The following is a 22153-nucleotide window of genomic DNA, read 5'->3' as shown; positions in this document are numbered from 1 at the left end:
CATTCGATAACCATTTGATATACATTTGATCCATTCTATCCATTCGATCCTGTATAGTTTATAGGTACCCAAAATAACCGATTTATTCTATCTTCAAACCTATGATAATAAAAAAGCTGATATATAAAAGGTTATTTTTTGTAAATTCATATTTATCCCCAGTGTAAAAAGGTCACCTTCACGACCTAAACATTAAGAAACCCTGGTTACCCCAACCAGGCGTTATTTGACTGTCAGACTGTGGCAGTTTGGATTGTTATTGTTATAACTGCCCGAAACTTAATCAACCAATTGGTTTTGGCTTAAATACTTCTATATAGGATTTCAAGTTTTTGACTCACTGTAAGACTGTGCATATTTACTAAACTTATTGCATTTTTACTTTAAATTTACAGTTTTTTGTAAACAAAAGCAGAAATCTAACACAACGGTATTAAAACAAGATTCCATTTACCACATTTTGCTTTAATGCTTCTAAAAGAAATTTAAAAACCCTTTCGTAACCATTTTTCTGTCTAAAACCACTGTGAAATCTTAACTTAAAACGTCTAAACTTTCTAAACCGGAACTTAACGGCAGCTAGCACAACATGCGACTGAACAGAATCGAAAAGTCATCTGACGCTCGTTACGCCTCACTGATTACAAAAAAAGCTTCGCTTAGCGAACGACCAAGCCGGCCTACGCATTTTCACACAGCTCCATCGTAAGAAAAACAAAGCAACCAAAAAATTCTACGCTGTAAGAGTAAATAGAAAACGAAAGTGTGACATAAAGGCTTTAAAGAGCAAAAGAAAAATTACGAGAAGGACGCGAATAAGAGAAAGAATATGATGTCATTTTTAAAACCCTACATAAGCTACATCATCAAAACGGAATCCCCCTCGGCCAAACTAAAAAAGGTACTCTTTACTTCTTGATTTTGAGCCGTATAAATAGACACCAATTTTCCCATCCCTCTATTAAACGAAGATCAGTTGTCACAGAGCTAAAAGAAATAAAACGCAAAATAATATACTTTACTAAAATCGTAGAAGATTTTAATTAAAATGCAGAGTTATTTCCCAAAAATAAAAATGTTTAGTTTGCCGAGTGCGTCAATTTTAGCCACCGTTATTTTTATAGGTAAGAACAATTTACCGATAATTTGATTTGAAAAAGTAGATCAAATTAAATTAAAAATATTATCTGCTTTTACGAAAAGTTACGTTGAATTTTTAAATCGAACGATAAGTGGTTTTTTGTTAAGTTTTTCTAACTTGTAATTATTGTAAATGAAAATTTGTAATTAATTCGATCGTCAAACCTGTTTCGTTTGGCTAATTTAACTAACCGAAAAAAATTATAAAGAATTTAAATCGTGGGCAAAATGCATTAAACTGTTTATGTGTGGGATGTTACAATCGACTTACCAATCGGATTTAAGATTAAATATTGTGATGATGTAATTCATGTGTTGACTTAATAAATTAAATAAAACGAGCGCCTATTTGCGCGTAATACCGGCGTTTTTGGATTGCGCCACACTGTTTAAATATCTGCCATTCGAGAGCGCGCTTAGGCTTGTTCCATAAATGTTGCTATTTTTAAAACCTTTTTTTTAGCCACAATTCCTGCGGCTGCTTATAAAAGATTTTCGAGTAAAATTTAAGTTTAAAGTTTTAACATTTTTGTCAGCTAAGTTTATATAACTATAACGACATGGCACTATTAAGGTATTTACTTACAAGTCCTACGCTTTGGCTAAGTCTTTGTTTGTTATTATGCGGTGGTCTCCCTTACGGTTAGTAGGGTATTACCCATTGAGGTTAATTTTATCAATGAAAATTTTTGAGTATTTTATTGCACATTTTTTGGTTAAAAAAAACGTATAAGCGCAACAAACAAACTTTGTCCCTTTAACTTTCTAAAAACCAAGTAAAAATTTAAACAAAAATAATCCTGAAAATTTTTAAAATCAAATATTATTAATTTTTTAGTGTCTGGGGCCCAAGCACAAAGCCCAGATGTTGATTGTCATTATTCAGGCAATTGTATCACATCTGACGGAGTTTTTGTTTCGTGTTCCACTATAGATTCCATGTGCTGTAGTGAAACCAGTCCAAACCAGTTTAACCTCGTGCGTTCATATGAAAACCACGAGTGTTGTGAGGGTAAGTTTCTAGTCTAATTAATTCAGGCAAGTCTGTTAGTTTAGGGCAACTTCTAGCTCTAGACGGTTAGATTTAAAAACCACAATTAGTCTGTTATTTTGATATAAACGCCATTTTACAAAGTTTTGTTTTTTAGGCTCTGGCGGGTTGTATAACACTTTAACAGAAGTATGCGATCATGGAGTGCGTACCCCGAAATCAAAACTTAATGCTACTGGTATGTGCGGTGTATACAGTCCAATCAATTCAGATTTGCAAGAATGTTGCATGAAAAATTATTCATATGGAATGGTTTACGACAAAGGTAAGCATTTTTGTAAAATACATGCAAAAACATAAAAATGAAGTAAAAAATTAATATTGAGATATTTTAACATAGTTGCCGGTGCTGAGTGCTGTAATGAAAACTATCTTACTCACCCGAACGAGAAGTGTTGCAAAGGAAAAATCTATCGGCTCTCTTCACAGACTTGCTGTGAGACTGGCGAGTCGGACACAGAATTTCAACTTTATGACATTCCAAACGGAAAATGTTGCCAGGAAGTACCCTACAACCCTATTACTAAAAAATGCGATGCGACTGGAGTAGTACCAAGGTTGCCTGGTACGTATTAACTTAATATAACTAGTAAAGCCTTTCTTCACTTAATTGCTTTATACAATAGTATATTTCTATTTTAGACGAACAAAATATTTGCAATGGAATAGCATATGATTTGGAACGGCAAATTTGTTGCAATGGCGATCTTATTTCGAGAGCCTACCAGCTTTGTCACTTGGGGCGAAAACGCCTGAACAAAAGCATGCAAGAACACAACGCAGCCTGCAGAGTTAGTGGCAACAACTACGTGACCTACTACTCACCACCATCGGGAAACGTTGTAAGTTTAGTTTAAAAATCAAAGATCGTGTTTTAACGTTTTCAAACACATTTTAGATTTGAGAACTAGACTAAACAAAGCATTTTGTTTGTTAGGTATGCTTGGATGGCGTTGGGCCTCAAAGTTTATTAGAAAACGAAGCGGTTTGCGGAAATAAAGTTATAAACAACAACACTGACCTTTGCTGTAACGACAAACCCCACCATTTCGCTATAAGAGAAGGCAAACAGTGTTGCTCAACCGGTAACGAAGCCTACAACCCTGATATTATGACTTGTTGCCCAAACAACCGAATCAACTATGAGATTGCTGAGAATGATGGCGGAAAGTAAGTCAACATTTATTCAAAGAGATTTTCTTAGTTTTAAAACAAGGAGACTGACTTTACCAATTTAAGATTGTTGGACAAATTAACTGTAAATGTTAATAAACAAATCTATTTTGCAGGTGCTGTCTTTTAACTGCATACGATTCAAGAACCCATTTATGCAACAAGAAAAATAAAGTAGTTACGTCGGAATGTGCGGATAGTAGCAGGCCTCCACTTTATAAACGTAAGTTTTATTACAATTTACTTAAGAAAAGTATACCAACTTTACTTATATGTTTTGTGCATTTTTTTAAAATTAATATTTTTTGTTTTTTAGGTTGTGAAGTAACATCACAAAAAATTGAACAATTGAAGAACTATTTTACCAGGAACTCTATGTCAGGTAATATAAAATTATTATGTTAATAAGCCTGTTAAATTCAATAAAATTATGTTTAAAATTTTAAAGATATAGTTAGTATCTAAAAATTAACTTTAAATTATTTTTAACAGTTTTCGTAATCAACGTCAAAGCTAACCCAAAAACAAAATCGGAGAAGTGGAAAGTGCCCAGAAAATCGACTGTCAAAACCATTTCATGGAAATTAAATTCGGCCAAACAGATTCAGTTAACAGGAAGTAAAAAACAAATGAAATTGAAACTCGTCGACTTACCAACCAAAAAATTGAAATCAATCAAGGCGAGGAAATGCTCTTGTCCTGAAGAGATTGAACCAAACGTCGATTATGTTATTTTTACGGCTAATCCACTCAAACGAAAAAATATGTATTTGTTACCAATGGAGGATTTAACAACGGATACGCATGATATTGTTATCCCGTTAGCCGAGGCAGAAAAACACCAACTTTTCGAAGTGTTGTTAGCTTTGTAGGTAGTCCATTTTGTCTTTTACATATAGGTACTGCCAGATAATTTTGTAAGCATTTTTTTATTTGTTTTTAAAACCGTTTCGTGAATAATTTTATTAATTACTCTATATTTATTAAAATACCGCTGGCCGCGTATTTTTTTAATTATTGTAATAGCGAATTTATGTAGTTATTAATTTATGTGATCACATTAACTAATCTATTTTTATAAAAAAATTATATGTTATTTATTTTTATTGTTCTCAATTTATAAAAGCAAGGGTACACCTATTTTCGACCTTTGGGGTGATTTTGTATTTTATTTATTTATTTATTAAGCATGTTGAATAATTGTTTCAGCATAGCATCGATATTATAAAATATTAAAATAACTCTGGGGTAGGTGTATATTTAAATAAGCATATTTGTATTTTTGTATAGTTCAAAATCTTAGCAACAATGTAAATGGGTTGTACTGCCTTAGTTTTATCTGTTTTTTTGTAATTTGAAATATTCGTGTTTTTTATATAAAAAATGTTTTTTATAATCCACAAAATTTTTTTAAAATTTTTCTAGCACTTTTTTTAATAATTTTTTATATTTTTTTTTAAATCGTAATCTTTTGCATTTTTGTTGTACAATCTATTTTTCCATGACCTTTTAATTTTAGCTTGTAGCCTTTTCATATTGTTTTTACTTTAAATCTTATCGTTCTTTTGCTGTACACATTTTTTAGCTTTAATTCCACTGCAAATGCATCGCTTATGTCTTATCTGTGTTACTTGAACGTTATTACGTTGTTTGGCTTTTAAAAATGTTAAATTTTGAAATAAAAATTTCACAGCTTATTATTATGTTTTTTTTTGGGTTTAGCTTTTGATTTTTAAAAGCGCAATAATTAATGCTTTAAAAAAACAATATATTAACAAATTTACAAATAAAATCCAAATAAAATAAAAAAAAAATCAAGTAAAATAAAATCCTTAACAAAACTTTCAGAAATCTGTACTAACTTTACAGTTTTAAAAGTTCTTGTATAAATCTTATAAATCTTTGCAAAATCTTTTATAAATCTTTGCTTTATACTACCTTAAAAAAATTGCCGCCATTTTATTTTTTGTTTTATACGTTTAGTACAACTACATTTTATTACCACAGTCAATAAACTGAAAGCCAAAAATTAAAGTTATTTTAAATCTTACAAAACTTAACATTTAAAAAATTTAAATTACTTAAAAGGTATTTTATTTTATATAATAAACAACACAAACATTTGAAAAAATAATAAAATTACAAAAAAACCCAAACTTAAATTAGGGATTTATTCTTATAGTAATTAGTTAAAGTGACAGGGGTTGTAATCGAATACGATAAAGCTAATAGCCAGCACGCGAACACTTTTGTCATTTAAACCATTTTCAAACACAAATATTTGCAGGTGAAATGACACTTGGCGTTTACAAGAAAGCAAAAACAGTTTTGAGAAAATTTTCACAAAGAAAGCAATGGGTTTTATTTTCTTTTTTTTTCTAGAAATCCGTTTGATTTTGTTTAATTGTGTACGCCTGTGCTACCGTTGTCGCATTTTAACTCTTCACCTTCAGCGGGCACATTGGCAATACATACCTCATCTTTATGACGGTCTATCGTCGTTAAAGAGTTAAAACGCCATTTTTGCATCGGTAAGATGTAAAGTCAATTTTAAGCCGAGAAATTGGATATTTGGCTAATGGACGCGCGCAAGGCATTCCATTTTATGAGTCATCACGTCGGAGATTTGGCTTTATCGGAAATATGTTACTTTTAAATGCGAGGCATGCCAAACGTCGGCTTCGATATTGGAACGGAAGTCAGCCCAGGCCTTGGTGCCGTACGAAAATTAACTCAACCCAAAAATAAAAAAAAAATTGATGATTCGTTTGTGAACAAAACCATATGCTTTAAACCAAAATCATCAAAGTCAGAAAATGTAAGTTTTCAGCCGAAAATACCTGCTGTGGCGTTGACGTCAATAACCCGTCTATGACGTCATGGGTTGCAATATTAAGACTTCGTCTTCCTTAAATCATAAAATATAAAAAGTTGTAATGATTGGAAATAGCTAGTTTCGTGTTTTGAATAGATAAAAACTCTGTGTTTTGGTCACGACCTGGACTTATTTGTCTCAGTGATGTACCATGATCAAAAAAACGCCATTTCTATATTTAAATTGAGTTCGGAATATTCCTTTTCGGTTGGAAACAATTATTACGTTCACTTCACGTGACTTAAGGTTTTAAACTTTTACCACATTCTCAATGTACGACAGATTGTAACTCCCTGATATTGTAACCATAGCACATGATACTGGTAAGGTTTAGTAACAATGCTGGGAAAAGATAAGAAAAATCATGACATAGCCGGCAAGGCTTGGGAAATATAATTTGCTTGTCAACTTTTTTTTTATTTTGTTTTTTTGCACATTAATAAAAGTAAATAATAAATACGATATACAATTAATATTACAACAATTCGACGGGATAAAAAAAAAACTTATTACATGCATTCGAAGTAGAATAAATTTCGAAATTACGTTGTATTCACCGATAAAGTTTTTTTTATACTTCTCCAGTATTTACAGTTATGTGTAAGGCTAAATGCAATATTAAACTAATATGCAAAAGCGTGGTAATGGGGTAAATGTACTTTTCAGATTTCGTGCAATGGCAAAATAACATTATAGTAGTTTAAATGCCAAGTACAATGCACGTGGTGCTTTTGGTATATTGGCTGCTTTAAAAACGTGAGTGTGCAACATGGTGGATAAAAATAAAACACAACAAACAAAACTTTTTGGTGTTAAAAACTTTTGTTGATTTTCGACCAATGCGTATCGCGGTATTTTTGGAATAGTTTGCATGACGAAATTTCCACCTGAAAAATTTTCTTTTTTTGCATGCATTCGCTCTTTGCAGATTTATTCAAATTAGTTGTCTATTATCTCTTTACAAATATGCACGAATGCGCGTTCAAACAACTTGCGGTTCAGTTACTTAAGAGGGACATAAACCCTTGCGTAATTTACTAAATTTCTTGTAAAATGTTAAGATGGATTAGTCTTATTAAGTTGTTCATAAAACTAGTGCTTAAATTATTTCTACTATCGAAACCGTTTATATCAACTCGGGAAGCCTGGAGTGCACTTTGATGGCTAAATTTATCCCCGTGACGTCACTTTCGCGGGCAACAATGAACGTTATGACGTAAGAAACATCAGCCGCCCGACCGCTTGGCAATTCCGAGTTTGTTAGATAAACTAACGCCAGAAACTTTTCCAAATTGTTTAATGGCTTTTCGTGTTGGCTTAATAGCCACTTGGGTGGTGCAAGAATAATAGAGCGCGGAAGCACACCGATACATTGTAAAATAAACGTTGCCATAGCAGCAATACATGGCCCTTATACCCTCGCACGTAAGGGCTTCTAAGTGCTTAAACAATCGTTTTCGTTAAGGAGAAAAGTTGAACGGCAAAGGCAGATTATAAAGAAAGGGGGTTTTCCTTTTTAACTTTACCCAAGCGTACAGGGGTTTGCTGTTTGTTTTTTTTTAATAAAATTGTGCTATGAAAGCATTGAAATACTATCTGTGAAAAGGAGTGATAGCATGACTTGCAACGTCAATCAAACTTGGGCTCTCACAAATCCATTGATTAATAAGCAATTTGCTCTTAAATTTCGCATAGGCTTGCTGCGTATCTACCCAACCTACCGAAATAATGTTACTACGGTTGCGCAAGAGTAATGTATTAAAAATAAAAAAAAGGTAATATTATATTTTTATTAAAAAGGAACACTTACAATGCAATCACATTAATCAACGCATATTTAAATAGCAGTTAAATTAAAAAGAATTGAAACTCGTGGAACACGTCGTTAAAGGCACTAAACGGAAGTTGAAACAATATCTAAATATTTGTTTAACTCCAGTTTATATTTAACTTGGTTCGGAGAAATTGCAAAAAAAATACAAAGAAAATCTTTAATATTTGTAAAACTTAATACATTATATGTACTTTGTAATCCCAGATTTTATAGTGGTAATACTTTATTGACAATATTACGTTATAAGGCTTCATTACTGGAAGTTTTTAAAAAACACTTAACAAAAGTTAAACATTAAACTTGAGAAAAAAAAATTTAAAAAAAAATTTAAACTGTAGAAAAAACCCAACATTATATGATAGAGAACAGAGGATCAAATTTCATTAGGTAAGTTTGTATATTGTTAAAACCGATAAAACAATTAAAAATGCTCTAATTTTGTATTTTGCCGAAAAATCCAAGAAATCTGAGACAAATGCAAATTGTATTTGTTACCTAAACACAAAGATATTTTCAACACAAAACCATTTGTTTCTCCCAAAGTCGTTGTAAAGACTATTTAGCGCTTCGTTGAAGGAAAAAACTTTATTATTTCTGAATGCTGTTTCTCAATACCATTTGCTTACCTTTAACTGAAGTGGCTATTTTATTACCGAAATTACCTATTGTTGGCTTTGTAACATTTATTTGAGAATACATATTTTTTTGAATTTATTTACTTTAAAAATATATGCAAATTTTTATTGGGGGCTTCGATAAAAATTTTGAAGGTTGCGTTGCGGTAATTGCAAAGAAAAACGATTAATAATGCTTCGTGCCCAATTTAGGTACAAAATTTTCCAACAAAATTATTGTTTTACTTTGTTTAAAATTTTCAATAAAATTTTTTTTCAAACCCTTTTGAAATAGCAATGATGTAATAATTAAAATATACCACTTTTAAAATTGTCATCGGAAGAAAAAAAATTGTTTTAAAATAAACACAATCAATTTTCTAACATAGTAAAAACATCAAACCAATTTTCACGGGTTTCTAAAACGCTTTTGATATTCGAAACTTCAAATAAAAATATTAAACCAACAAACATGCGTTCTGTGATATAGAAAAGATCAAAACAAAGAAAAGTGTTGTAGGTTTTTACACCGGCGTGGTCCTTGCGTAGGCGTTGTCCAACACATTTAAAAAACAATAACAAAATTTTCGCTGATAAGGCGCTAACTGTGAACTATTGAGATCAATAAAAGTCGCCTTAATAAAAACACACTTAACACGTCGATGTCTTTGATGCTGCTTTCCCTATGAAAGAAAATATCTATAAAAACCAACGGTGAAATATGTTTTAAAAACAACTGGTGCCATAATATTAGTTCGCCCAATGCTTGTTTGATTGTATATTTTTATTCGGTTCTTTAGTACACAAAGGTGTTTTTGGTAAGTTCGATTGCTTATTACAAGAAAACTTCAAAAAAAAATTATGATGTTTTGCTTTTGTAAAATTTAAACTTAAAAGTAAGTAAGTGTAAATGTCAAAGTTTTGAATAAGAAATTGGATTTACAAAAACATACATAAAAAAAACATAAAAAAAATATTTTTTTTAAGTTAAAATAAATTAAAAATTTTAATTTTTCGAAATTTTATTTGTACAATAGGAAATTAAGAAGGGTTAAAGTTTAATTTGATGACGTCATTGGGCAAACTGAAAAGTGCGAAAAAGTAAAAATCTGTTAATTTAAAGTCGCTAATTTTTGGCGAAACTGCAACATGGAAAAATTGCGTGACTCTCGTTTCTGTTAATTTTTCACACATTTCCTAATAAATAAAAACAACAAATAAACATGCGAGTTAACGGTAATATTACACCGTAATTTTTAAGCCAAAAAACAATGGTTTATTGTTCCGCTCTTTAAAAGTCAAAACAGAAAAGTGGCAGCTTTGCCGCGGTTTTATTAACCCGGTAATAATTTAATAATTAATTAAATTACGTATTATCAGTGCGAATTAAGTATTAATAAAATCTAAGTGTGTATAACTAATTTAATTGTTTTATTCGGGCGTGTAAAATGTCACTTGACAAAAAATAAAGGAACTTAATGTTAATTCAGGGAATTATCAAAATGATTATTGCCTAATCAAAATATTTCCTAGGGAACGATCACGTGTGCGTTTGCTTATTTGGTTACGTCATTAACGGTAGTCGAAATTAGGGTATCCCATAATTTTGCTGCGAACAAAAACACAATTAGGGAAGCCAAAGGCCTGGGAATTCGGCCAGCTATGGGAACCTCTAACAATGAAGTTACCTGTTTAGTTGGTTCTCGTAAGACGACTGAGTAATAAAAGTGTAAACAATCAGCCTGCGGTCCGATTGTTTACATTCAAAAAGACCGGATAAAAACGACGGGCTTCCTCCGCCAGAAATTGACAAAATTGCTACCTAGCCAAAGTGCGTCATCAGTTGTTTATATTGTTTCTATGTCATCGCTGATTTTTTTATATTGTTTCTATGTACAGCTGGCATCAGCGTGTAACAATGATTGGAATTTATTTTGACTAAAATGACATTTATTAACAGTTTTAAAATAATAACAGTTATCTGGGGAATGTGAATTGGTCTTTGTTGTATTAAAAGGTTAGGTATTTTACTATTTGTACAACTTATGTTCGAAAAAATTTATTTTTACATTTCCAAAAACTTCATCGTAATGACGTCACTGGCAAGGCGGGCAAAGTTATTGCTACTTGACTAATAGATCAGTCATTGGGTAGTTATATAACTTCATCCCAAATTTAAACAAATATTAAATTTAATTTCACGTCGCTTTCTGTCCACATTGCGTTAGTCACAAGCATGTACGGGGATCGCTAGTACAACAAAGGTGTTAACAGGTTCTGGCGACATAAACAATGACCAATACCCGATCGATGTGAATTTGAGTGAATAACGTCACCTCGAGGAACACCCAGCGGGGCTCCTGCAACTTTAGGAACTCTCAGGCACGTTTGTCAATAAAATGAGTCTAACATATTGGATAAGTGTTTATTTGACCGAAAGTCGGCGGAGGGGATTAATAATCATCATGTTGTGGGAAAAAACTAACGGCCGTAAAATCACTTTTAATATTTGCTTTGGTGAAATATTGAATGCTTGTGCGGGCGTATATACACGGAAATAAGTTATCATGGCTCTAAAATTAAAATGTGAATGTCAAATTAGATTAAGTTGTCCGAAACGCGTTGTTTGAATTGTTACACAATGGCTAACATATCTATAGCCTTACAAGTCATATAATGATGCAATAAAAAATAAGTTTTTAAATATCACTGGACAGTTTAATTTATTAAAAGACTAGACAATAAAATAAGTGTACGCCGTTTTTAGGATTGGCTTTTATTGAGGCCTTGATGTGGCTGGTGCCTTTAATATAATGTGCCACAACTTATTTCCAAGATTTCATTGATATAAAAACTTACTCAGGTGTTTGGTTTTCTGTGTGGCAGTGGTCCAGTAAAACGTAGTAATTCTAATGATATCTTTAACGAGGTTTACACAATCTGAACTGACTTCATATACTCCATACGGCAACGGTCAAATCGAACTTGAACTCTAGACAAGATCTGGTTTCTTATATATACTACGTTATTTTTACTCGATGTCGTATTACGCCTGTTTACAATACGGTAGGAAAAAGGCAGAATCACGCAAATGCTTTCGCGGCTTCAAAGGCTACTACTTTAAGCCCATATTACGCAAAACTTACCGGGTAATTTGCAAAGGGTTAAATTCTTTTCAGTTTATCGCGATCTGGCGTGATGTGGTTCACCAGACTCGTAGCTTAGACAATACACAATTTAGATAGTATAAACACTGGCCTTGGCCTGAACAGTATGCATTGGGTTTGTAATCAAAATTTCCGGGTGGTGAAAAAGGGACCGCTGGTTTATAAGCAGTAGTAAACCAAAATAAACAAGAGAAGTAAATTTAGTTGCACCGGATCACCAAGCGCAAGTGCTATTTATGGGTTACTTTCCCAAAAAAGTGATTGATTGTTATGCCTTAATAAAAACTATTTGGTTTAAAAGCTAAAAATAATGTTTTTGTAAGTTAATATCATGTTTAAATTCTATGATAAGAATTTTTAGGCATCAGATTAAAAATGACCATTTAACCCATATTAAAATCTGTTTACATTTTACCAACATATCAAAAAAATCAATTATAACAAAAAACTGCAAGAAATAAAATTTATTTATATTTTATTTTGGATGTTTTTTGTTTGTGAAATAAAATTTAAAAAGAGGCAAATTTAATATACAGGGTGGGGAGGAGGGTTGAATTATCCGTAAACGCCAGACTTAAGAGCGAATAGTGTGGTGGTGCCGCAGCTCAAACATAAGACCTTTCTGCTTTTGTCTCATGTCATGACCTGTGCAATACACTACCAGACCTGAATAGCATTCTTTTTTTTCAATATCACCTTAAGGTGATGGGTTTTATGTAATGTTTTTATTGGGGAAGGGTGTGCTGTTATGTCGTGATCGAGATATCCGTAAACGCCGGGCTCAATGGCAAATAGTGTGACGTTGGTGCGGCTCGGAACCGAAACCTTTCGGCTCGTACTCCGTTGCCATGACCGGTTCGCCACACTACCAAACTCTGGAGAGCATTCTTTGCAAAATTTAACTTTTATTTAAATCTCTACTACCACCTTGCGCTTAAATGATATTGCCATTTAGTGCAACGTATTTTTTTATAGTTTACGATAGTGTGTAATTTATAATAAAACTTTAAATCTGTACTCTTTCATTACACTTACCTATTTTTAGTGTATTTATAAATTCAGCATTAGAAATAGCCAGTACAAATGGCCAATAAGTTTTGATATTATAAGAATTGATAAAATAATGAAAAGGGTGCAACCAAATCCAAAAGTCAAATCAAATTTAAAAAATAGTATTCTTTATTTTAAACAGTTTTTAAAATTAAAGTTAATGACAGAATTTGTTTAATTTTTAAAAAGTATTTTGTTAAATATTTTAATTATTTTAAACAAAGCAACCTTATTTCCCGGATGTCGAAGTGTCATCAGAAAGTTTAAAAAGTGAAGCTAATCAAATTTTTTAAGATTTCGTTTTAATTATTGGTTTGTAAAACGCTGTAATCTATAAAGTTACTTAGTTTCTTGTCTACATTTAACACCCAAATGGATTGAAATGTATGTGCTCGTTTAACTGTAAAAATTTCAGTCCGAAAGTGTGACATTTGTCAGTCTGTCAGTTTGTCAAATTTTTTGTATTATTGTGTTTTGGATTCGAATTGCAGTATTAAAAATAAAATAAAAAATGAATTAATAGGATTTAAACTATTCTGTAAGTTGTATTACACTACAAATAATTAGTTTTAAAAGATAGAAATTTGTCAGTATTTTTTAATCGATTTTAAATTTAGAATTTGTGTTTTATATTTTACACCTTTTAACAATGGTTAAAATATTTGTCGGTCGCTTACCTGAGGATGTGAAAAAGTCAGAAATCGAAGATTTATTTAAGGAGTATGGCGATGTAACCGATTGTTCTATTTTAAAGAATTATGGATTTGTGCACATGGCGGAATTATCAGAGGCAAAAAATGCAATAAAGTAAAAACAATAATTGGTTTAATTTTAGGCGAATTAAATTTAATTTAAATTTAAATAAAGACTACAATTTGTTATTATTTTTAACAGTTTAATTTAGGCCTTTTTAAGATAATTAAAACATGTTTTTATTTTTGCAGGGCTTTGGACAAATCAAATTTAAGAGGCAACACAATAAACGTAGAATTATCAACAACAAAAGTTTCAAAAACCATTAAATTATTTATCGGAAATGTAGCAGAAGGAACTAAATCAGACACAGTAATTTTTTATGACTTTTTTTCTTATAAAAAACAAAATTACCTTTATTTAAAAAAATTGTTTCTTAAAATTGAATATTATAAAATAATAAATACAATTGACAATGTTTATTTAGTACATAGACAGTACATGTTTCTAAAATCAAAAATATTTTTTTTAATATTTGCATATACTTGCTTTGAAAAATATATAAATTTGCGAAGAAACATAAAGTTTAGTTAACTTTATTTTTTTTTTATTTAAGCTTCATAAACTCTTTAAAAAGTACGGTACAGTTTTGGAATGCGATGTTGTTAAGAACTTTGCTTTTGTACACATGGCCCGAGAAAATAATGCTAGAGATGCTATTCAAGCCTTAAATAATCATGAAGTAAATGGGAAAAAAATTGCTGTGCAAATGTCGAGAAATAGACCAGAAATGGATCATAGACCTCCAGGTAATTTATATCTGCTTAATTGTCAGAATATTAAAATTAATTTTTATAATACATTGTGCATGTTAAGATTATAGCCTATATATACTTTAATTTTAAAAATTGCCCAATTTTATCTTGTATTTTTTTGTCGCTAAATGTAGGACCCTTTTTTGGCGATTTCCGAGGCAGAGGACGGGGTGGTTTCAGGGGTGGTAGGGGTGGATTTGGCCCAGGAATGAGGGGTGGGATGCCACCTCGATTTCCTAGGGACCCCTATTTAGAAGACCCTTATTTTGAACCACCCCCTTTTCAAAGACCGAGGTTTGTAATGGGCAACAATAATTTAACCTTATTTGGTTTAAACTTTTATAATCTATTCAAGAGGTTGAATACTTAATTATAAGTGTGGGTAAAAACTAAATAAGTTGTATTGGGATAAGACTAACCCTTTATTTACAGGACCCACTTTACACATGTTGCTAAAAGTGGCTCGCATTTTTTTTTAAATCTTAAAAAGAACACGAATTTCGCGTTTGTTGCTAGTTACGCGTTTATTTAATACATCCATTTTTACCTGTTGCCACGATTTTAGAGCAATGCGAGGCTCGCGCATGTCGCAAATGGGCCCAATGCACGACCGTGGCGCACCGTTAGGTAGCATGTACGATCATCTGTCGCACAACTCAATGCCGAATCGCAGACAAGCTCTCATGGGATCGGGAAGTTCGTATCTTTTGCGCGAGCGTGAAGCCTTGTCGCGTCAACTCGAAGCTGAAGCGCTAGCTGCAAGCGACCCCTACGCCGCTTTAGGCGCGCAGTACGATTTTGCTGCCGATCAGCTTGACGTCGATTCAGAAATAGCAATGAATCGTTACGGCGGTGCGGGCTTACGTTATGGCGGGGGCGCCCGCGAAAATAGGGGTTACTCCTCTGCTGATCGTTTAGCGCTGTTGGATCGCTACTCTCAGTATTAAAGACTTGAACACACATTTCGTCGCAATTCAAGGCGAACGATTTTAACTATAAACTGCCAAAGTGCCCGTGCTTTTTCAAAGCGCTTTGTTTTTCCTTGGTTGTGAAGTTTATTGATCGAAATTAGTTGCTGAATAATTCATAATTTAATGCTGTCTTTGTTTAATTAATTCGATTTAAATTTTAATACGTAATAGGGTTTATGTAGAAAATACTAGTTTTATACTTACTTCTCATATATCGTTCTAACAGTATGTTTAACTAAGCCGTATTCTGTGTTGACCACTTGTTTTGCTTTATCGTGATATAAATAAAATTTTCTCGCATTTTAGACAATATTTTGTGTCGTTTTTTCGCTTGAAGAAGAACATAACAAATCTTATCATGAATATAACAACTAGCGTTATTAACATAGTATACGTTATACAGATATGCGTAGGTACGAACCTATTTTTTACGTGTGCTGTCAGACTATAGGCATTATAGATGATTTGTGAATAATGTAAAAGCTCTTAATATTTTACCATAGAATGTTAAAAGACTTAGGTTATATCAAACTCAGTTTGATGTATCTAAAAGATTATGCTAGCTGGACGTGAAGCCACGTGGTAAGTTATGGACATATTATAATGTATTATTTTCAGTGACAGTAAAGTAGTTAAAACAATGAACTTTATTTTTTTTGTCAATCGAACCCTTTTATTTTTATGAATAAAATTCTTTTATTTTATTTTCCTTTGAATTTTATAAATCAAACATTGTTAAAAGAGTTTATATTTTAGAAGTTAAGTTTTCATACCCAGAACCACAGCCTAAAAACCACAAACAGCTTACATATAATTTTCTGTAATCGAGTTGTCTCTGAGAATGTTGATATAGCTCAAAAAATGTCAATTTAAGTTATATCAAAAGATAACACTTTTTATAAGCTATAGCCGCTGAATCAACAGGATCAGTAGGATGTTTACTGTAGAAGTCTTGATATCTTAAAGAATGTCTAAATTTTGTCTAGTTTTGGGGGAAAAATAATAATTCAGGCATGATTGCTTAGAACCCTTTTCAGTAAATAAACACTGAATCTAAACAAATAAAACATTGGTTCACACAGATCAAGTGTCGATTTTTGATATCGCGCACAAAGCCATACGTCACAATTTTATATTGTACTCGGAATGTTATCTGTTTTGTGAGCTAATGGTGTATTGAGCGACAATAGATGTTGAGGTTTTGTATATTGTTGTACTACATAAGCAGAACAAGGTTAAGGAAGATTTATTTTAGTAAGGTTTATTTACTTGGTATAAAAACGGTTTATTTGTAGTTTTTTTTTTATATTTTTTGGGTATCTAATTTTAAAAATTAGTATTGAACACGCTTCGTTTTATTTATAAATAGCAATTAGTTTGATTCAGTAAGATTCTAGGTGCCCAAAAAAAATTAAACACAATACTTTTTTTAACTGAAAACTGTTAGATGGCTGACGTTTTGTCGCAGCATTCCTCTACTGGACGGCCGTACTCAGAAACTAGCTTCCAAGGTAGGTTGGAAAAGTTCCAGCGATACATTGCCGAGGTTACTTTACAAGATGAACTTGCAAGTCCAGAGGAAAAACGACAAGCAGTTAACGGTAATAGATTATAACGCATATATAATGTTAAAATTCTATAACACTTGTAGTAGACCGTATTAGATTGTTGATATATTGAAATAAATCTTAAATAACACTATTAAAATAAATTCTTATTTTAAAATGCTATAAAAATTACTTGCCTAAAAGTTAGTGGCGAAATAAATTTAGAATTTTGTTATCCTGTATTTGCAAACGACATATTAACATAAGAGGCTAAAAAAATTATGTAAAAACTTTAGACAACTTGCGTTACGAATCTTTCTGCGAAAACATCCGAGCAGTTTTCGGACCAGATATAAAATCGCAAGACCTCAAGGCAATTCACCGAAAGCTATGCACGAATCCTGAAGTTAAAATTGATTGGAGCGAGGTATAAATATATTAAACTCAATTTTGTAAACTCAAATAAAGCGCCACGAAATTTTGATGACATGTTCTTTGGGAAAACCCCTGGAAATATACTGTTTACTGTTAAAGTTCGTTAGCAACGAAGTGTCGATTAATTACAACAAACAGTTAAAAAAACGTTTTTTGAAAGGTTTTTGGGTATTTTCAAACTGAAAACGAAGATGGAGATGGTGCAAGCGACGAAGTTAGTGTTTTTACAGTTTCAAAACGAAAAACTATCGGAGAGGCTGCTGGTAATTTTATGTTTAATTTAAAATAAAAACTATTTCTTTTTTGCTTTTGTTAAAACTCAAAGACTCAGCTAAAGAAATGGTTTCTAAATTGACCAACAAAGATATATACCAATTTCTATATTTACTTTATCAGGTGACAAAAAGAGGAGAGACACTATCAGATCAGTTATCTATTCTACTGAATATGATTCTTATGTTACTGCTTCTCAAAAAGGGGCAATCTCTATTTATAATGGAAAGGTATGCTAAACTATGCAAAGTTTTTTAAAGCTGTTTTAGTGAAATTAACACAGCGTTACAATTGATAAAAACATTGTATTTTTTAGTTGAGGCTACAGAATTGTGTTGATATAAACGTGAGTAATTGATGTGTTGAAATTTAAATCACTGTTTTAACAAATAGAAAACCTGCTGTTTATAAAACTTAGCAATATAGTTAAATTAATGTTTTTAATATGTCAAATTTTACCTAATAGGAGTCAGCTTGGATGACTGGGTGTCAATATTTACCCAAGCTCAGGAAAGTGATTGTGAGTAGTAGAACTAACTACACAATATGTTTATACTTGCATAATGTGATCATATAAAATATTGTATGTACTTTACAGTCCCAAATTTAATTCATTACTTTTGCAGTTTTTATAAAACTTTATATTATCTTCTCACCGAATGTCTCACCAATCTCTATTTACATTCACAGTCGTATTTTGATTTATTATTTACCTCATTTTTAATGCAGGCAACAACTGAAAGAAGTATTGTGATATGGGACCATAAAGCCAAGGGTAAAAATCACTCTAACATTCATGTGATCAAACCACTGGAACATTCACCCCAATGCATGTGTTTGATTCCATCCCATGATGACCATTCAGATGCCTTGCTTATTGGGGATGATGCAGGTATTGGTATTATTCCTATGTTAGTATATAGGAGTATAATCATTATTGTTTACTTGAATTTATTCTTTGGATATCATGTATTTTTAAAAACTTAAAATTTTATTGTTTTTCTGAATATGTTGCAGGCAATCAAAATAGCGTAAAATCAAAATAGCGTAAATTATGTATGTTTTATAAAACCTACTAAATAAAAAGTTTTAGCCATTTATAGCCATGGCAAATTTAGCAAGTTACTGTAAGGTTTTTTTTGTCTAGGTTACATCAACCTCTTAAGGTTAACCCACAATGATTTTGTTGTAAAAACAAATAAAGATCAAAAACGGATCATGAAATATCACATCATCGACCCAGCATATCTTACAATGTAAATAGCATAAAAAATAAAATTAGGGTAGTGTGGTATACAAAGGTGTCAAATAGTTCTATCATAATTTTTGACATAAAATTTTTTTTTTAATTTTTAGACCAATTGTACGCCGGAAATATCATCATGACTGGGTTCTTCAGGTTCAGTATTTACCCGACCTCAAAAGTTTCGCTTCTTGCTCACCTGGAGATAAAATCTCTTTTGTGATTGCTAATTTAAAAACTCTTCACGATTCAGGGTAAGGCCAGTTGGGTCTCCTAAAAATATTTAAACATATTATTGTATTTTAAATTTTGATTGTTGTATAATTGTATCTGTAAAATTTTGATTGTTGTATTATTGTAATTATAAATTTTGATTGTTGTTGTATTATAATTTAGCTCTGTAAGTGAACTCACAATTCCAAAAGGAGTCAACGCATTTTGCTATTCAGAAAAATCTAACATTTTTGCGACAGGTAAAACTAACGTCTTTTTATTTATTTTTTATTCAGGTTATCTGGTGTTTAAGGTATCAAAGAACCATTTGTAAATAACCATGTCTATTTTGCATTTAATTTATTGCAAAAGGAACTAAATTTAAAGTGTACTATATTTTAGTGTACAAGGTTTTATGTCCTCTATTTTTTTTCTAAAAGTTTAACTTTATTTTTATGTAAAGGTGGGGTAGACAAAACCATCAGAGTCTGGCATCCGAATATTTTATCTCGACCAACAGGCAAAATGGTGGGACACTTGTTTACTATTGTTGACATTGTCATGAATGAGAAAGATCAACATATTATTAGCCTATCTACTGCAAGGGTATTCAGAGTATGGGATGTGCACACGCTTGCCTGTCTTCAGGTAATTAAACTTGCCTATTACCTATATTTGGCAGCATGGTGTGGTGGTCAGAACACTTGGCTTTACTACATTAGATTCTATGTGAAATTCTCACCGTTCTCATGCTGTAATGCCCTTTAGTAAGGTGCTATAAATGGTATAAACTCCTGCAGAGCCCAAACTAAATCGGCAGCTTAACTATCAGACAATTATAATCTATATTACTCAAAACTGCCAAAGAGACTGGGTCAGAATTACTGATGTTATTCTATCTTTAGGTCTTGAAGTTGACCTTTTCACATCAAGAACAAACAAATATATAAAAAATATTTGGTTTAACTTTAGGTAGACGTTAAAAGATTTATTTTTTAAAATTGTTCATGTAATTATTAAAGGTATTCACTGACAGCGATGAAAGGTCTGGGGAGCGAAGAATATCAACAATGTTGTTCGATGGTAGACATGATCGACTTATTACTGGTAAAACTATTTAAATTTTTAACATTTTTGTTCTCTCATAATGTTTGCCTTCTTACATTCAGAATAAGTTAATGGGAAGAAATGACACTAAACCAAAATAATATTCTAGGTTCAAGTCATATCGATTTGTGGCCAATGACAAGAACTGTACAAGACACCATGGCAGTACCACACACCCATGATCATCCTTTAACCATCATTGTATTCAACCTCGCCATTTCACAAGTTGTCACTGTCTGTACTGAGTCTGTAATAAAGGTAAGATTTAAACCACATTCGATCCTGGCTGTGTATTAATTTACAAAAAATTAACAACTACTAAGAAAAAAATAAATCAAGTAGCTCAATTTATAAAATTGACTTTTTATTTATAATTTAAATTAAAATGAAAAATAAAACAGGTATGGGAGGTTGAAACAGGAAGGCAGATGTACCAGATAATGGAAGCTCACGGACCAAATATTGAAGTTACTTCTGTGGCAGTGGATGTTGCTGGTACCAGGATGGTTACTGGTGCTTATGATGGTAAGTTTATAATGGGGTCTTGAGTGGTAAAATGGTATTTTTTTATTCTTTTACTTAGTTATGCTACAGCATAAAAATTTGGCTTAATTTATTTTTTTTAAATGATTTTTTTCAGGCTCCTTAAAAGTTTGGGAGTTTGGGAGCGGACAGGAGATGAAAAGTCACGTCTTTGAGGAGGGGAGAGAGGATGATCAAACAATATTTTGGTTATCTTATGCACCTTTAGTGTTCAAAGACATAGAAGTACATTATTTCTTTTAATTTTTTAAAATTCAAAGTAAAAAAAAATTATTTTTAAGGATCAAGAAGAGGTTAGTCCTCTGGAAGATCAAGATGACAATGTTTTTATTGATGAGGAGAAGCCTGTAAATCCAGTGGAGCCAATCTCTCACAAGATCATTGCTCTTGGCTGGAACAATCAACTTAAAATTTTTGTGGTAAAAAATGTAAATGACTTTGATGTCTAAGTGAGAATGCTTGGAAGGCTTTAATCTATAAGGTTCATTGTTTAAACCTCACTGCTTTCATGTTGTTCTGCCTTTAAGTCAGACTTTTCTACATGCAATTTTATGTTTAATATATAAGAATTTATGTTTTAGCACATTTAGGTCAGGTGCTTAAAATTAGATTATTTTTTTACTTTAGGATATGGAAGAAAGTAGCGAGTTGTTATTTGTTTGTGATTTTAATGGAAATTATGAGTGGCCCATCTCCCCTACTTCCTCCACTGTTTCGGTAAACAGCATTTTATTTTTGTATTTTTAAGGGTTTATTCTGATAATATAACTATATGTGGTTCAACGCAAATTTTATTTTTTTGCAAATATCCAATATTGTTTCACAACAAGTACTAATATTTAACTGTTAAATATATTTAAAATTGTAATAAAAATAGAGTCCAACTGGTAGTGTAAGAAGCAGAAATGAGACTAAAAGATATCAACAAGATGAAGATCTTATACCAAGAAAGGTCTTAAAAATATTTTGAATAAAAAACACAACCTTTTTTAGAGTTTAAATTACACAAACCCACTGTAAAGTTATATTTAATTTTATATAATAACCGGCAGCGTGTGTAGTGGTAAGAACACTTGCTACACCACCATAAGGTCGTGGGTTCAATCCCCACTGCTCTCATACTGCAGCGCCCTTGAGTAAGGCGCTATAAACGGTATGAACTCCTGCTGAGCCAGCACTTAATCAGCAGCATAATTACCCGGCAAATATAGTCTCTATAATATCCTAAATTGCCACAGACAACTCGAGACTCGGTCGGAGTAACTGATGTTACTCTATGTTTAGGTCGCGGATTCGACCTTTACACACCGAGGACAAAGATATATACGTAAAAAAACACTGTTCCTACCGCCGGTAGTTTGCTAGGTATTTCTAAAATTAATTACATTTTCAAATACCTATTCTAAATA

General features: G+C 31.8%; 3 protein-coding genes across 6 annotated transcripts in view; all 3 read left to right on the top strand.

The window, feature by feature from the left end:
• Positions 1-981: 981 nt before the first annotated feature.
• LOC145755227 (uncharacterized) lies at positions 982-4927 on the top strand. The gene is made up of 9 exons (XM_082571453.1): positions 982-1124; positions 1979-2152; positions 2289-2456; positions 2532-2756; positions 2834-3033; positions 3129-3361; positions 3481-3587; positions 3681-3746; positions 3857-4927. Exons 1-9 carry the CDS (start codon positions 1049-1051, stop codon positions 4234-4236), a joined length of 1629 nt encoding a protein of 542 aa, XP_082427579.1. The 5' UTR covers positions 982-1048; the 3' UTR covers positions 4237-4927.
• An 8282-nt stretch (positions 4928-13209) lies between these two features.
• LOC145754960 (uncharacterized) lies at positions 13210-16073 on the top strand. Of its 2 annotated transcripts, XM_082571138.1 has the most exons (6): positions 13210-13442; positions 13522-13711; positions 13849-13969; positions 14214-14406; positions 14547-14706; positions 14978-16073. In XM_082571138.1, exons 2-6 carry the CDS (start codon positions 13554-13556, stop codon positions 15357-15359), a joined length of 1014 nt encoding a protein of 337 aa, XP_082427264.1. In that variant the 5' UTR covers positions 13210-13442; positions 13522-13553; the 3' UTR covers positions 15360-16073. The 2 variants fall into 2 exon arrangements, with proteins under 2 accessions (XP_082427264.1, XP_082427263.1); XM_082571137.1 differs by lacking the exon at positions 13210-13442 and having other exon boundaries at positions 13475-13711; positions 14978-16072.
• A 691-nt stretch (positions 16074-16764) lies between these two features.
• Positions 16765-22153, top strand: part of LOC145754620 (WD repeat-containing protein 64-like) — a 20675-nt gene continuing 15286 nt past the window's right edge. For 2 of the 3 annotated variants that reach the window (XM_082570701.1, XM_082570700.1), the window contains exons 1-18: positions 16765-16984; positions 17227-17357; positions 17526-17628; positions 17762-17868; positions 17955-17984; positions 18105-18158; positions 18368-18530; positions 18786-18894; positions 18995-19135; positions 19278-19354; positions 19558-19742; positions 20117-20201; positions 20311-20459; positions 20603-20726; positions 20842-20969; positions 21026-21172; positions 21372-21461; positions 21622-21696. In XM_082570701.1, coding sequence (XP_082426827.1) covers positions 16831-16984; positions 17227-17357; positions 17526-17628; positions 17762-17868; positions 17955-17984; positions 18105-18158; positions 18368-18530; positions 18786-18894; positions 18995-19135; positions 19278-19354; positions 19558-19742; positions 20117-20201; positions 20311-20459; positions 20603-20726; positions 20842-20969; positions 21026-21172; positions 21372-21461; positions 21622-21696 — 2052 coding nt within the window. In that variant the 5' untranslated portion in view covers positions 16765-16830. The remainder of the gene's footprint in view (positions 16985-17226; positions 17358-17525; positions 17629-17761; positions 17869-17954; positions 17985-18104; positions 18159-18367; positions 18531-18785; positions 18895-18994; positions 19136-19277; positions 19355-19557; positions 19743-20116; positions 20202-20310; positions 20460-20602; positions 20727-20841; positions 20970-21025; positions 21173-21371; positions 21462-21621; positions 21697-22153) is intronic. The other variant, XM_082570702.1, reaches the window with a different exon arrangement.

This window comes from Corella eumyota, chromosome 6 (genome assembly GCF_963082875.1).
Source record: "Corella eumyota chromosome 6, kaCorEumy4.1, whole genome shotgun sequence".
NCBI classification, from domain to species: domain Eukaryota; kingdom Metazoa; phylum Chordata; class Ascidiacea; order Phlebobranchia; family Corellidae; genus Corella; species Corella eumyota.
The sequence above is the reverse complement of the archived record's forward strand: the minus strand, read 5'-3'. Positions and strand labels throughout refer to the sequence as shown.